We start from the raw sequence: 17,670 nt of genomic DNA on the forward strand, positions 1-17,670 counted from the left end.
ATGCCTTGCCTTGATTTGATTATCTGGGATTGAAGTGGAGTTTTAGAGTGGAAATAATATAGCGTTATTTGGAATACACGCATTTCATGTGTTATCCGTTTCTATAGTAGTCTGTGCAAACACATTTTTAAAACAGAAACGTTTTTCATATTCTAATAGTAAATGACAATATGTAGACATAAACTATATAACGTATGAAGCCTGAAGTCCATATATCAAAGAAACACTTTCACAAAAGGTACAAATAAGAGAACACGTGCGCTTTTATTCAAAAATATAACTGCACAAAGGAAAAACAGCAGCGTTAGCGTGCCACATTGACACTCTTACTACAACCACCGCGGTGGCGTAATTGGATCAGCTCCCTTTTGGGGTTGGGGGGGGGGGGGGGGGGGGGGGGCGGTAGTATGCATCGTGGTACACTGCAGACCTATAGCGCGTCTTTATGTCAGATGGGGTTGTATGGATTGATTCTGAATGCGACTGCGAGAATGAAAAGTGAATTAAAAAAAAAAAAAAAAAGCTAACCTTTACCAGTATCATAAGTTACACCGGCTGTTACAGACTGAAATCAAATTTATGTTGTTATTCTAAAATTGTAAGAATAAGAGCAGTTTACTTCTCGAAGTGGAGCTGTGCGGGATCAAACTCGCCACCCTCTGATCCCCAGTCAGGAGCTGATACCATTACGCCACCGCAGCAGTAGTAGTAAGAATGTCAATGTGGCATGCTAACACGGCTTTTTTTTTTTTTGTGCAGTTATATTTTTGAATAAAAGCGCACGTGTTCTCTTATTTGTACCTTTTGTGAAAGTGTTTCTTTGATATATGGACTTCAGGCTTCATACGTTATATAGTTTATGCCTACATTTTGTCATTTACTATTAGAATATGAAAAACGTTTCTGTTTTAAAAATGTGTTTGCACAGACTACTATAGAAACGGAACACACATGAAATGCGTGTATTCCCAATAACGCTATATTATTTCCACTCTAAAACTCCACTTCAATCCCAGATAATCAAATCAAGGCAAGGCATGAGCTAGGAGTTCATTCTAAGTCGGTGGGGGGATGGAATAGCTGGCTGCTAGTAGCTTGTGTTTATCAGGACATTTAGATGACAAAAGACTCTGGCGGAGATGTGCAAACGGATTTAAGACGCGATTTAAGGTGGGACGGATTTACAAGTTTTTTCGTAGGCTCTGGTAATTCTAGTGTTAATTGCAGTCAATCATCATTTGAAAGCCACAGCCTATGTGAGTATTGCTGTTGACCCTTGTGCATCCCTTCATGGCCACAATTTGGCCATCTTCTAATAGCTACTTCTAGCATGATAATGCACCATATCACAAACAAGAGTCATGTCAAACTGGCTTCATGGATACAACAATGAGCTTAGTGTTTTTCAGTGGCATTCCCAACTACCGAATCCTCAGGAAAGTGGAAAGTCTGTCACACTGGTGTCAAGTGTCTTCTCCTGAATGTCAGCAACACAACAGAGCTGATTGTGGACTTTGAGAGGAAACATCAGAGGCTCTACCACCACCTCAGTACTAACAGCATTCAGGCTGAGGATGTGGAGAGCTTCAGATACCACGGTGTCCACATCTCAGAGGACCTGACCAGGTCTAATCACATTGGTGAAGAAGGAATGACAATGTCTTTAGCACCTCAGATGCCTCACAGATTTTATGCTGCCCTCTCAGACACTAAAAATTGTCTATCAATTCACCATTGAAAGTATCCTGACTGTAAGTATTACTGGTTTGGAAACCTCATGCAGGGAGGACCACAAAGTATTACAGACAGTGATATGGTCAGCTGAACACATAATAATAATTCATTACATTTATATAGCGCTTTTCTCAGTACTCAAAGCACTATCCACACAGGGAGGAACCGAACCCACAATCTCCTTACTGCAAAGCAGCAGCAGCACTACCACTGCACCACCTGTGAGGACACATCACTGGATGTGTAGTCTCTAACTTATAAGACATCTACATCAAGCAATGTCAGACAAGGGCAAAGAAAATTATTAGAGATACCAGCCATCCCAATAATGGCCTCGGCCAGGGAAATATCATTTCTGTCTGAAGACCAATTCAGAGAGACTCAATCCGCATCCTAAATGAGGATCATGCCCAGAACTACATGACGCCCTATTTTTAATTCTCTTAGATTATTTATTTATAATATACTAGCTGTGCTCCCTGGCTAAGACAGGCTGAAATCTAAAAAAATCAATGAAGACCTCACTATTACATTGCACCTTCTATTAGAATGTATTTTGTAATGCACGTAGTAATACAATGCATTGCATTTGTCATTCCAACAGATGGCTTGTCAAACATTAGTAGTAATAAAATTCATATACCCTACTATATGCCATTTGGTATGGGACTCGTAAAAAGCAGCGTTAATGTTTGGGATGTGCCACATGTTGGAATGAAAAATGCGAGACATTATATTACTACAAATGTTTGCGATGCACCATCTGTTGGAATGATAAGAGACATTTCAACTGTGTGGACACACAGGCACCTATCCTTTCATTTAGGTGTATGTTTATAATGTTAACTAGGCCCCAATTGCAGCCAGAATATTAGCAAAATCTGTAAATGTACAAAAGTAAAATTATTATACAGTATATTGGAGTCAAAATCACGAAATTCTATAAATATCCATCCCTCCATTATCCAACCCGTTATATCCTAACTACAGGGTCACGGGGCTCTGCTGGAGCCAATCCCAGCCAACACAGGGTGCAAGGCAGGAAACAAACCCCGGGCAGGGCGCCAGCCCACCACAGGGCGCACACACACACACCCCAAGCACACACTAGGGACAATTTAGAAACGCCAATGCACCTAACCTGCATGTCTTTGGACTATGGGAGGAAACCCACCCAGACACGGGGAGAACATGCAAACTCCACGCAGGGAGGACCCGGGAAGCGAACCCAGGTCACCAAACTGCGAGGCAGCAGCGCTACCCACTGCGCCACCGTACCACCCAATTCTATAAATATGTAAAAGAAAAATTAATTATTATTTAACAGCGTAAAATCATGAAATGAGAATAAAATATTTAGTATCTTACCGATTGGAGTATTCCTGTTAAACTGAGGTCCACTATGCTCGATGAGTATTTATAAGAGACTAAATAAATGATCTATTCATTTTAACTGACAAAAACCGTGACTTTCTTGATATTTTATTTTAGAATTTAAAAACAGAATAAGAATCTGAAAATCTAATAACATCACATTAAAGTTTGATACATTCTGAAAAGAATGATACCAAACATATATATGTAAGTTTTAAAATAAGCTTGATTTAAAGTGTGGCAAAAAAAAGTCACATAAAATCGTTGCACTTTTAGGCTTAGGATTTTATATATAGAGAGTAGATAAAGTGTTGTCTTTGGACATACTGATATGTATTGATTTATAGAGTTGAGTATTGAATATTTATTATTCTTCTTATATTCTTCTAAATATTTCACTACACATTGTACCATGTATACAATAATTGTCTGTGACAAATAACATTTCATTTGATTTTTTTATGTATTATCGCTACCTCACCGGGTTCAGCTCTCGACAGAGGTGAAGCTTTTCCTAGCCCTGAATCTGCTAACAGGTTAAACAGTCTTAAATGAGACTTTAAATAAATAAATAACATTTCATTCACTAGAACTGTTCACATTCATATAGGTCCAATTTGTACTCGCCAATCAACCTAAACATTATAATCTTTAATATCAAATTCCTGAACTAAGGTTATTCTATTTTATTATCATCCCCAATGAAACTGATGAATACTCTTAAGTAATGGTGCCACAAGTCATAATCTGTGAATTGCATAGCATGTGTTAAAAGACGGTTCCCAGACACCTGTTGCCACAGCATCAATGTAAGAAAAGGCACTAAAGGAACCATCATAAAAATAAAGCAAGTAAAAACTTCCATGCAAAAGCAAAGACATAATGAACATAAAGCTCTGCCAATACCTTCCAAAGTTGGCAGGAAGATACTCCAGAAAGGCATCGTTTAAGTATAGCTGTGTCAGATTTAGCAGCTGAGTGAAGCCATCCGGCAGCCTGCAAAACAAAAATAAAACGTTACATTCACGGTAAACGTTGCCATGGAAATACAATGAAAGAATATAGCCAGCCATTGTAAGAACACCACTCTAAGTAATTAATGAAAATGTAAAAGATTTTTCAACAAAGGATAGAGACGCGTATGAATACTTCCCCGAGTATGGAGTGCCATCTTCGATTTAAGTTCCAAAGAGAAAATAAAAGCTGCAAGAATGTGGCATACTGCTTATAAAATCTCCATCCTGATCTGGCCACTGACTAAATAACATAACAGGTCCTTCACATGGCCTACTCACCTATATGTTAGCAAACGACTGAAATGAATCATTTCATCACAAAGCTGACTAAACAATAAATGGTGATTGAGTAGCATATATAGTGAGAACCTGTCATCAAATAGCCATCACCAATTGGTTTATTATTTTAATACAGGTTTCTTATTTTGTTTATTGGTTAGTGAACGAACAACGGGGAAAGTGACATTGCAGAACAAAAGTAGGAGAGAGTGTCGGCCTTGGTGCTTTCTTGCAATATAATTGGCACAGTCACAGCTTGCAATGAGAATCAATAGTTTCAATCAGCTAAGGATGTAGGAAGCAAACAATGGTGGTCAGCTTTTTTGTCTCTTTGTACTAGTACTTCATGACCCCTATGTGCAGTAGAAACACTCCTGCAGAAAGGTAAATATTTGGTCACTCGTGGACAATTCATTCCACTGCTGACAGTAGTGTTCAAACGGTCAAATACTTCTATGGATTCTAAATATGCCAAACAACGCTGTGTTGACTTTGCTTTCACTATAACCTTTTGTAAAAGCTGTTCTATGTCTCAGCTTTAATCAATGTGTCTGGAAGACAATGTTGGGGCTCATCTGATGGTAATTCCACCCCGGGTCTTGGGTAGGCGCTCTCACCTAATACCGCTCCCTTCCATTTGTCTTCAGAATGGATGATTGATGACAAGAGGAGCAGTAGCGTCACTTCCAGTTCCAGCAACTTAACCCACTTTAAAGAAGCTATCTTTAAAGAGCCACCATCATCACAACAGGTTAGTCAATGGACTCACGTCTGGAATCGCAACAGCATTATTTTTGGAAAATATTATCTTGAAACCTTCATTTATACTGTAAGGGACTCATATTTTGAATATCGTTTGCTTTTGTTGGGATGTTTTATACCCTTAGGTATCTGTTGGGTTCATTTATTTTGGATGTAGTTTTAATTTTGATTTGTGATTTGGATCATTGTATCACCACCATTCTGATGGCGCTATTATTGATTACTGTTTCTAGAATCATCCTGGAGTGGCCGTGTGTAATAAGAAGGTTATTTGTGCCAATTTAATTTGTGAAAATTATTTCACAAAGCCATGCAATTCAGCTGAGAGAGAGATGGCCAGAGATGAACAAATGACAGCTGTAAGTCATGTAAGATTGGCAGAGGGTGTGTGTGAGGGACACACAAGCAGGTTATTTTAAAAAACTGCTGATGTCTGTGTGATTGAACAAACCCAGAGTCTGGGATAAATGATGACAATAGGTGAAGGTATTTATTACCAGCTAATGCTCTGGTAGTTACCCATACCTGACATGAATGTGAGGGTTTATCATGACGAGGATCCAACACGACGTCAGAAGCGACCAAGGTCGACGACATTCCTCGCTGGATGGGACATCTGTATCTCAGCTTTTACCCACTTAGTTGAGATGTCCTTCTGCTTCTCTCTGACTTGAACATATATGTATATGATCCATATATATAAAATCCAATGTATGTCTGTCCGTCTGTCTATATGTCTGTGTGCTTTTCACGAGAGAACTACTTAACACCGCCGGGCTGCGAATGAAAAGACCACCGGCAGCATTTGCTCAGGAATACGCCGTCCTTCTCATGACCCTGGAAATAGAATTGTCAGTGTGCCAAATTTGCATTATGTGGAAATAAACCCTGATTGCGGCTCTGTGCAGAAAGAAGCCTCATTATGTAATATTGCACTGTTTAACTCGAGGTCTCTTAATGGCAAAGCATTGGTGCTGTCAGAACTCATCACTGACACCAAACTTGATATTCTGTGTCTAACGGAGACTTGGCAAAAACCAAACGAATTTGCATCTCTCACAGAGGCGACTCCAATTGGTTTCACTTTCCACTCAGAGCCTCGCAGCTCAAGACAAGGCGGCGGGCTTGCAGTAATTATCAGAGAAGACTTAAACGTTAAAAGAATCCCAATTGACTGCCCATTGTCTTTTGAGTGCCTGGCTCTTAAACTAATAACGGAATCAGGTCCTGTCTCACTCATTGTTCTTTATCGTCCCACAAAATACAATGCATCCTTCTTATCCGATCTGATTGAACTTTTGACCCACCTAAGCTCTTACTCTCAGAGAATTATCCTTCTTGGTGATTTCAACATCCATATTGACACCCCCACATCTAAACTGAGAAATGAATTCCTGTCCTTACTGGACTGCTTTGACTTGACACAACATGTTGATTTTCCAACCCATTCTGGCGGTCATATATTGGACCTGATCTGCACTTCTGGACTATCTGTTGCCAACATTTACAGCACTGATTTGGGACTCTCTGACCATAAAGCAGTATTTTTCACTGTCTCATTACCTCTCCCACCTCTTACCTGTAAACGACAAATTTCTTACAGAAACCTTAAAAATATCTGTCCCTCTATCCTTTCTGGATCCATTTCTGATCTTTTACTGTCTGCACCTATTCCACCAACACTAGATAGTTTTGTTCACCACTATAACACAGCCCTTCACTCAGCATTAGATAAAACAGCTCCTTTAAAACATAAGGAGGTTTCCTTTAAACGCTCAGCTCCTTGGTATAACTCAGAATTGCGATCTATGAAAGCAGCTGGCCGACGCTTTGAGAGAATGTCACGTAAGACTGGCCTCACCGTGCACATCCAGGCTTTCTCTGACCACCAAAGAGCTTACAGAGAAGCACTAACTTCTGCCAAGAACACCCATTATGGCAGAATAATAGAAAGTGGCCATGATAACCCAAGGGTTTTGTTCTCTGTAGTTAATAAACTACTCGAACCCGCATCTGGTCCAACTACCTCTTCTACTGAAGTCTGTGAGGAATTCCTCCACTTTTTCCGTAACAAAATTAAAGATCTAAATAATTCAACTAACATAAATACATCATCTGTTTATATCTCTCCCTGTTTTCCCACTCCATTCAGCTCCTTCTCTAAGTTCTCACCAGTCACATCTGCGTTTGTTAATAACCTGCTTTATAAGATGGGGCCGACTACTTGTGTACTGGACCCCATCCCCACCACACTACTTAAATCCTGCCTTCATGCCATAATCCCGACTGTTACAACAATAATAAACTCATCCCTTGACACTGGCTCTGTGCCGCTCACTTTTAAAATTGCTTCTGTAACCCCAATGTTGAAAAGTCTGGCCTTGATGCTGACAATCTTAACAATTTCCGGCCTATTTCCCACTTACCTTTCCTGTCAAAAGTTCTTGAGCGTGTTGTAGCTTCCCAACTCACCAATTACCTAACCTCTAATAATTTGATGGAACCCTTTCAGTCTGGTTTCAGGGCGCGGCACAGCTGTGAAACTGCTCTGCTACGGGTAACCAATGATTTGCTTATGGCAGCAGACTCTGGACAAACTAGCATATTAATTCTGTTAGACCTCAGTGCAGCATTTGACACTGTCAGACATGACATCCTACTGTCCAGAATGGAGAACATGCTGGGTATCTCTGGCACTGCCCTCCAGTGGTTCAAGTCCTATCTGACTGATAGGCTAGAGTTTGTTAGTCTTGGCAACAGCAGATCCAGCTCAGCGCCAGTCACACAAGGAGTCCCTCAAGGCTCTGTTCTCGGCCCTCTTCTCTTCTGTATTTACATGCTTCCCCTTGGCCATTTTATCCGTAGCTATGGACTGAGTTATCATTTTTATGCAGATGATACTCAGCTCTACTTCAATGTTAAAAGTGGAACTTCATCAGAGCTTTCTCAGCTCACAACCTGCCTTAGTGAAATTAAAACCTGGATGGAGCAGAACTCTTTAAAATTAAACTGCAATAAAACTGAACTCGAGCAAATTGGGACTAAAATGCAACTTAATAAAATGAGCTCCTTCCCAGTCCATGTTGGCAGTGATCTCATCAGACCTGCCTCTACTGTAAAAAATCTTGGTGTCATTTTTGATTCCTCCCTCACTTATTCCGCCCACATAAATCACATTAAGAAACTTTCTTACTTTCACCTCCATAACATATCCCGTGTTCGCTCCTTCCTCTCCTTCTCTAATGCTGAGAAACTTGTCCATGCTTTTATCACATCCCGCATCGATTATTGTAATTCCCTACTGGCAGGTGCCCCTTCTAATCTTATATCACAGCTCCAGCTTATTCAAAACTCAGCTGCAAGAGTCCTTACTCAATCCAGCAGCAGCGAGCACATCACACCCATCCTGCTCCGTCTTCACTGGCTCCCTGTGTCCTACAGAATCGAATATAAAAACTAATAACCTACAAAGCTTTAAATAACCTCGCACCAAACTACATCAGTGACCTTCTCCATCACTATGTGCCTGCCCGCCCACTAAGGTCCTCTGATTCTGCCAATCTTGTTGTGCCCCTCACTAATCTACACTCCATGGGTGACAGGGCCTTCAGCTGTATAGCGCCCAGACTCTGGAATGACCTACCAAAATTAATCAGGTCAGCTGACTCCATGAATTCTTTTAAAAAACAACTCAAAACTCATCTGTTCAGGAAGGCTTTTAGCTCTACTTGACTTTATTACCTTTCTCTCAGTTTACATCTCTGTCAAGATGCCAATGTAACCTGTATGTGTGTGCGAGACCATTAATTATGTTGTCTGTTTTTTTTTCAGAATTTACTGTCTTAATCTTCTTTATTTATTTATCTGGTTTGTACAATACTATATACTGTATATTCTGCCGTTCTTTATTATATTCTGTAAGTGCCTTGAGCATGGGAAAGGCACTATATAAATAAAATGTATTATTATTATTATTAACAGATTTAGATTGTAGATTTTTCTATAATTTGCTTGAACATTCTGCTTGATTTTGCGATGTCTGTCATCGCGCTAAATAACATAGTTCGCTTGCAGCAGCGATTTATTCACACTAATCCGAGACAGAGGCTGCGGGCTGAGAGGAGGGGAAAACATGACGTCAGGAGTGGCGAGCCCGGTGGGACCCTCCTCACTCACATGCCTGCCTCTGTTCAAATTGGTCTACCTCTGGCCATGTTTTGGAGCGTACCTTGCCTCCGCTTAGCTACCGATATCTGTTTGTTTACTGATTTCTAAAGATTGTCTTGTTTCACTACTACACGGGCAGAACTGCAGGGGATAGCTAGTATATATATATATATATATATATATATATATATATATATATATATATACAGTATATATATATATATATATATCTATATATATATATCCTCTTTAATAAAACCCCTGTGTGCATCCAGTGTCCGTGTGTGTGTGTCTTCTGGTGAAGTGCGCATGCGCGGGGACGGTGCGATGCTTCAAAGGCCGCCTGACGCGTCACACAAGACAGAAAGGGCGGGACCTATAAAATATCGCGTGGAAGATCTAAGCGGATTTCGGTAAACAAGGTAAGACCTAAAACAGAAAACACGAGACCAGCTTCCCCATTGTTGTGCAAGTGTTCTCTCTGAGGATGTCAGATTTGTGATGAAGAAGCTTGATCCGGTAAAGTGTAAAGTAAAAGTAGATTTATTTTTGCGCACATTACATCAGTTGCTGGGGAGAATCTGCTGATTGCCCACTGTTGGGACAGAAAATTAAACGCATATTACGGACAGCAAAGCCAATATTACTGTCAGAGAAAATTTCAGGCATTTTACAGAAAAAATTTAATGAGGTAAATATTCCCTTGCCATTTAATATAGACTGTTCCTACTAATGTTTATGGACTACTGTTCTAGCGCCCGTTATTGTAACAGGCTTAATGTCTAGTATATATATATATAATATATATCTATATCTTTTATATAAACATTGTGATATATGGCCGGCAGTTTATCCCGGCCAATACCCCCAAGCCGCTAGATGGAGCCCTCCCTGCAACATGGAGGTGCCCCGAATTCCAGCAAGGCATCATGGTCCTTGGAGTTTTAATTCACAGCCCTGCTGGATACCATGGGGGACACCAGGGAACACTGCAGGGAAGAACAGGGAGTGGTACTTTCCGTATAGTCCGGAAGTATTTCCCAGTCACGGGAACGGAAGAAATGATGTACTTCCGAGCTGAAGAAAACAAGAGTTTTGATCTGACCCAGAAGTGCTAGGAAGTCACATGGACTAAGGGAGATCCCAGTGAGGGGAAAGGACTGTGGGAGATCCCAGTAGTGAGCCGAGTTGGGAGGAAGGGTGACTGAGCTGCTGGGAGTGGAGGACTGTGATTATTGTGATTGATTATTGAGTTATTATTGGAGTATTGTGGAGTGGAGGTGCTATTATTACAATAAATTTAAATATTGGACTTTTACCTGGTGTCAGAATGTATTGTCTGAGGGTTCAAGGAGACAACAGCGCCCCCTATCTGTCACAACATTTATGTGTGGAAGTGCGAGGCTACAGCATGAAGCTCAAAGAGCCGGCAAGGATGCCCCAAGTTAACAAGTTGGAAGAAGAAATAAGTATTAGGCTACAGCATGAAGCTGAAAGAAAGCGACTCTGTCGCCAAAGTGAAACCACCAAGGAAAGACAAACGAGAAAGAAACTCGCTTAGCCGTTGATAGACACGTCCGCAAAATGAAACTGCAGAATTTGCATTTCAATTTTATTTGTGATGATTTCAATAGTTTCTAGGAGCCTGGCTTTTTATAGCATGGGCTTATACAGCTAGTATATATATATACATTATTATGTATTCTATTTTGAATTTTTATTAATTAACATACACCGTAATTGTATTATTTCTTCTCATAATCTTAACAAAACTTTCACAATCTAATCTTATGTCTATTATCAGCATAAATCCTTTACCTGACCTTTGTTGCTCCACTTCTGAATTAGCTGCATATTATAATAAAACATCTATTTTATTGTCTCGACACTCTTGCTTCTATTAAAATCTGGTCTGTTTCATTTAATCATGGTGTACCCTGGCATATGGTGGAGCTATGCTGTATGAAAGCTCCTGGGTGTTGTCTGAAACGTACGTCTCCAAAAGAAGCATATGCTGACCATCTTATTAAATATAAAGAAGCTCTACCAGCTGCAATATGCTCTCATTGTCTCTCCATCATATGTGCAAGACATGGGAATCATAAAAATTATTTAATAGTTCACAAGCTTTTGAGGCCTTTACATCATTTTCCTTTGGTATACCTTCACAGGTTTCTTGTGTTTTTATGTTTCCAATCCAGTGCTGATGCCATTTCCCAACACCTTGACACCACACCATCACCTACACTCCCATCTCGGATGAGCACTTTCTCCATATCATAACACATTTCTCAGATTCTTTTGTAGCCAATGATCATTTAGTATCTTAGCTGATCCGTTAACCTCCTCATCTATTTCTGAACTTGACACTATTTCTGCTCTGGGGTCAAAACCTGCCTACATTCCCTCATTCCTCTTTCCACTGGTATTACAAACTTTTTTTTTCCTATGGTGTTTGTCCAGATCATTTTAAAATTGGTACTGTTACCTCTTTTTATCCATTATATGGGTAGTCATTACAACGATTTCAACAACTATTTCCAATCTTCACTGTTTACCAAAATTTTAGAAGGTGCATCAGACACAGAGAATATGGAGCAACTACAAGGCTATGATAAGAAGGGCAATATCACTTCCGAGAGATAGAGGGCACTGTTGGTAATTCCTTCCCTTGTTGTTGCCCCCAGAATAGACCTGCCACAAAAGTATTGACGTCACACCCTCTACCATCAAACCAGAGGTTCTGCTTCTTCCACCACAAACAGGTGTGATGGATGGTGGAGACACACTGACGTCCAGCTCAAGATGAACCTCCATCTATTTAACTGGCAGGGAGGCCAAGATGGATGGAGAGTGCATGATCCCCCAACACACTGGGTGGTGGCATTCCTGGCCCAGTGTACCCATTCCTGTAACCGCAAGGCATGTTGGGAGTTGTAGTCCCAGGGGGAAGCCCCACTGACTTCCATGGAGTTGGAAGGGAGAGTTGTTCCAAATTTTTGAGGTTCCCGTCTGACCCAGGAGTGCTTCGTGCTTATGATGTCCTGATACCGGAAATGCTCCTGGGGTCTGGCATAAAAGGGACTACTTCCATTCACTCAAGGAATCGATGCTGAGGGGAAGGACACGACACTCGCCTGGAGAGGTAATAAAAGGAGTAGCAAAGGTAGGTAGGATGGACTGTATTGTTGTGATAGGGATAAACAAGACCTGTGGAAAGGTGCTTTGTTTAATAAAAGAACCTGGACTGTGTGTATGTGTTTAATTGTGCATGGAGATTTGAAACTCAGTCTGCCACCCAGTGGCCACACAGGGTATAAGAAAAATCAACACTGGTAGTCAGCTTTCATTGTGGAAGCGATTTCTCAGTTAAAAGAATTTGAATTACTACAACCTGTCTGGTCATCGTTTGTTTTTGCATTTTTGTGATTGATTTTTATTTATTATAAATATATACTGTAATATTACAAGTTTAGGACTATTTGTACTGTAATAAATATTTGAAAACTCTTCAGTCTGGTTGCCATTCCAAACACAGTACAGAAATAGCCTCGGTAAGAATCACAAAAGATCTTCCTACTACTCATTCTGGACTACTCCATTGCTAATTCTTCTGGACCTTAGGGGAGCCTTTGACTCCATTTCTCACATGCTAGCATTTAAATGTGTTCTCTGCTTTGGCGCTGCCTATACTTGGATGTCATTCAGACTAACAGATTTCGATTTATCCAACTGAAACACAGATATTCTCATTATGTGCTTGCTACTGTAGGACCCGTAGTCTATATCACTTAATTCCCTATCACATTACATGGCCTCTCCAATGATCTTTAGCTTCAGGCTTCATTTACATAATCATATTAAGTAATGAACACCAGTCGTGTAGTCTGACAAACCCATCAATTCTGTCCAACTAGTCACTCTGACAAAATCAAACAGGTGTAATTTCAGCTTACCTTGTGTGTATGTGTGAGAGACTTGACATCTAATGAATGCGCATTTGGAAGTATGGAATGTAATGCAGCTATGAAGAATAAGGAACACACGTGTTTTTGACCCTGCATACGGGGGACCCAAAAATAACAAGAAATTTTTTCTGGAGGCTGGAGGGGGCATTAGTTCCGAAATTTGCTGGCTAGGTGCATTTACTAGACTATCCTCTGCATCATTTGGCCAAGCGGCGTCCTTGGGGAAAGGTCTGTAAGGTCTACAGTGTAATTTTGTTTCTTGAGCCTGTTACCGTCTTCGTCGATTTTGTGATGGCAGATTTGAAAGAATAACATGCTTGCATCAAGTTTTGTTTCCTTTTGGGGAAATCAGCAGCAGAAGCTGTCACAATGCTTCGAGAGGCTGTCAAAGGAGAAGCTTTGAGCCAGGCCAGGGTTTTAGCCTTAAAGTGCTCAAGCGATTGCGTTATGCAGTGCGGAGAAAACGACCCGAATTGTGGCGATCAAGAGTGGCATTTGGGTGTGGCAAGTTGGGCAACAGCCCTAGGCCCCGCGTGTCGTTCCAGCAGATTTGTCAAGTTCTATTCTCCAGTTATCTATATATATAAAAGTTTTTCACGTTTGAAACGGAAATGACGTATGACATTGCGATATCGAAATTACGTATAACATATGACCATGCGATATGGAAATTACGTATTACATATGACCATGCGATATGGAAATTACGTAAAAGTGGTAAACACAAACACGCCGATCTATCCCATACAAGTGTGCCCCGTGTCGTCCTCTACCAGCCCTCCTCTCTGGACTCCAGTGCTGAGCCGTCCGCCACCAGGGCGTTCTCACAGAGAAAACTGCCACATTGTAACTTTTTTGTAATTCGCAGTACTTGATAGTAGAAGAGATGAGCAAAACAGCTTTGTGTCTTTCTACTTTTTAACTGCGCCGAGCTGTAAACAATGTGAAGACGAGACCGCCTTCAGCGGCGAGGGGTAGTAAGAACAAAGTGGACGCTGGGAGGCGCGGAATGTCGGGCTTTTCCCCCGGGTCAATAGCTTCTCAGTTTTGGGCAGCGTCCTCTCTTCTCGCACTGTTTGTCACACTTCAAGTGCCCCGTTGGCTCCTGGGATAGTGGAAATGTTTGTGAATAAGTGTAATCGGCACTATCGAAGCCTGGACTCTCTTGGTAAATTGCGGTGCATGGCTATTTACTGTCCCTTAAGATGAATTCGGGTCACTAAAACCCTGCAACATTCAAGGTTGCTTTTGTGATGAATTCTTTTAATAAGATGGAGGGTTTACATCTAAAATGTACCGACCTCTTCATGTTAAGTATTGGACTTGGGAATTGTTTGGACCTTCTGCCTGTTAATCACGGAAAGGCAGCGTCCACATTTCTCAGAATAATTTTTCTCTTAAATCACAGGCACATAGTGCAAAGTTGTGAAGCAGGTAATTTGCCCGAAACCACTACAGTAGTACTCAATGTATCTTTACTTCTTAAATGTTAATGTTTGACCGTTTAATAATTTATTCGCTTCTTATATCTTCTTCAAATTCTTTTATCAAAATGTTTTACTACTTAATAATTAATATGTATATAATTTCTATATTATTGTGAATGCTCTTTATTTGTTCAAAAATAACATTGGTAATTAACAAACTTATTTTATAAATACTACATTTTATTTTTTTTCCCTTACACTCAGTGAGCGAAGCCACTGGGTAATCAGCTAGTATTTTGATAAAGTCCACATGTATTCTTGCAAAAATTTAGCTGAATACTGTAATGAAAAATTTTGATGTATGTAAACATTATAAATTTGTGCGCAAGTTTATACAGTCCACACATACCGGTATCAGTGTTTGACGTAACTGGCCCTGCAAGGGGTTGGTTCAGCCCTAGGCCCCGCACACCCCTAAGGTCGCCTCCGGCAGTGATCAGGCAAGTGGCTTCTGCATCATGACACACAGCATTGAGTGTGCGGCAGTTTCTCACAAAATGACAACGGTTCCCGAAAAATGGACAATGCACCCTGCGATTTTTCCTTATTTCCAAAAATGAAGAGGGACCTTAAGGAAAAGTGTTTTCAGGATGTAGAGGAGGTCAAGAAGCAAACAATGGAGGTACTGAAAGTTATCACTTTGCAAGAGTTTCAGAACAGTTTTGAACAATGGAAAAAGCGGTTGGACAATTGTATTGAGTCTCAGGGAGAGTATTTTGAGGGTGATTACATTTTGGAAATGTTCAGAAAAATATACGATTTTAAAAGAGAAAAATTCTCGTTATTTTTGGGCCCCCCCTCCTACAGTAAAGTAGCTTGTGTATCTGATGTCTTACATAGCACGGCAGAATGGAAAGCAGAAAAATAAGCGCAAGATCATGGATGAACTTGCCATGCCTGGAAAGACTTCACACAGCATCTGCTCTGTCAGAAAGCATGTTATTAGCAGTCAGAAAATGGAGTGATACTTTGAAAGATGAAACTGTTCTGGAAAGTCATCACGGAGTTCTGTGATCTGACATCCTCAAGTGAAGAGATCAGCCATGGCAGTCATCAAGTTTGACATCTCCTCTGACTAGAAGTTGTGTACTGTGATGTGTCACTTGCTTTACATTCTCCTCCTGGTCCAAAAATGCATCGCCATGCCATACATTTTCATATTTATACTGATGACATGTCCCGTCTCCATTCCTGTTTGCCCTCTACACAGCAGACTTCCAGCACAATACCAGCGCTTACCACTTACAGAAAATGTAAACTGACTTGTCCATCAGAGGCTGTATTAATAACGGAGATGAGTGTCCAGAGAAGCCTGGACTTGCTAAAGAGACTCAGGTCTTTTAATGTGCAGCGAGCTGCTGGAAATGTTCTATCCGTCCATAGTAGCCAGTGTGGTGTTCTACGCTGTAACCTCCCAGGGAAGCAACTTGAGCTCAAAAGACACACAATACCTGAACAAACTTATCAGGAAAGCTTGTGCCATCACAGGGCCTAACCTGGACACATTGGAAGCAGTTTTGGAAAAGCGGCTGGTGGCAAAATTGGACACCATCATGAAAAATCACCTCCATCCCTTGCGGGGAGTTCTCTTTTGGTGCACTTTTAGCCCCAGGGTCATTCCACCATGGTGTGCTAAGAGGTGCCTCTGGGGGTCTTTTCTGCCCATTTCTGTCCATCAATTCAATGCTTCCATCCAATGTACTTGTTAATTCTATTTTTATGTATTTATTTACTTATCGATCGATCGATCGATTGATTGATTAGCTATATTTGTCCTGTGAGTCTGTATTTTTGTTTTTTACGTTTCTGCTACTGTGTGCATCTGAATTTACCCATGGGATTAATAAAGTTAATTTAATTTATTTAATATTCCACTAATTATTTGAAATTTGCCATCCCTTCTTGCTGATTATTTAACTCAATGATATTAAAATAAGATGACAAATCATCTTCTGATGCTTAATAGTGCCAAACCTGAAATTCTCCTTATAAACTCAAAAGTTACCCTTCCAAAATCTGGCAGTCTTTCCTTCTGCAGCGATGGCACTCCTGTTCCATTATGCTGTTGAAAAGTGAAACCTTGATGTTGCTTTCGACAGCACTCTGCCTTTTGTAAAACAATGTTAATTCTATATTTCTTTCATCATCTTCATAACATTTCAAGATTTTGTCCTTCAGTGTCCTGGTCGCCAGTTCAGACTTTAATTCAAGCATTTGTCTCCACAAGGTTAGACTATTGTAACACACTTGCATCCGAGCTAATCATCTAAACAAAGGTGCAACTGGTTCAGCACTGCATGTTTATAAAGTTAAGCTGAAGCCCACGGTCACTTCATTTTATATAATATTCACTGCTTTCCAGTTAAATACTGAATTGATTAGAATGTACCTGAGCTCACCTCAAAGCACTTCATTATTTGGTGCCCTTAAATTTAGGAGATCTCCTCCAAGATGGTTTGCTTGCTTGTTTGTTTTGCTCCTTATCTTCTGACCTTCTTGTCATCCATGGAGGGACGGACTTTTAATTAGCATGGGAATTTACTCCATTCTCATATTTGAAACTCAAGTCTTCAAACTTGCCTTCTCCCTACCACAGACCCTGTTAATCCTGTCTGTTTTTTCATTTATTTTCATTTGCCCCATTTCATTATTTCCATTATTTTACATGTGTGAAGCCCAGGGGCATGTACAGCCGCCCAAACCCCGACACAGACAGGCAGGACACTAATTGCCACACAGCACACAGTTTATTTACAGCACAAGGTAAAACACAATCCCTTTGCTGCCAACTTCAGTCCTCCACACAGGCTTTGTCTTCTTCCTCCTGACTCTGGAAGTTGGATGCTGGCGACTGGCCCCTTTTTATAGGGCACCCAGAAGGAG

At 40.6% G+C, this 17,670-nt stretch overlaps 1 protein-coding gene across 4 annotated transcripts in view; it reads right to left on the reverse strand.

Moving 5' to 3' along the window:
• The window catches only part of lrrc7 (leucine rich repeat containing 7), a 542,484-nt gene that overhangs the window by 222,563 nt on the left and 302,251 nt on the right, over nt 1-17,670 (reverse strand). For all 4 annotated transcript variants that reach the window (XM_051932508.1, XM_051932506.1, XM_051932505.1 and 1 more), the window contains exon 6: nt 4,015-4,104. In XM_051932508.1, coding sequence (XP_051788468.1) covers nt 4,015-4,104 — 90 coding nt within the window. The remainder of the gene's footprint in view (nt 1-4,014; nt 4,105-17,670) is intronic.

Source organism: Erpetoichthys calabaricus, chromosome 10 (genome assembly GCF_900747795.2).
Source record: "Erpetoichthys calabaricus chromosome 10, fErpCal1.3, whole genome shotgun sequence".
Classification (NCBI taxonomy): domain Eukaryota; kingdom Metazoa; phylum Chordata; class Cladistia; order Polypteriformes; family Polypteridae; genus Erpetoichthys; species Erpetoichthys calabaricus.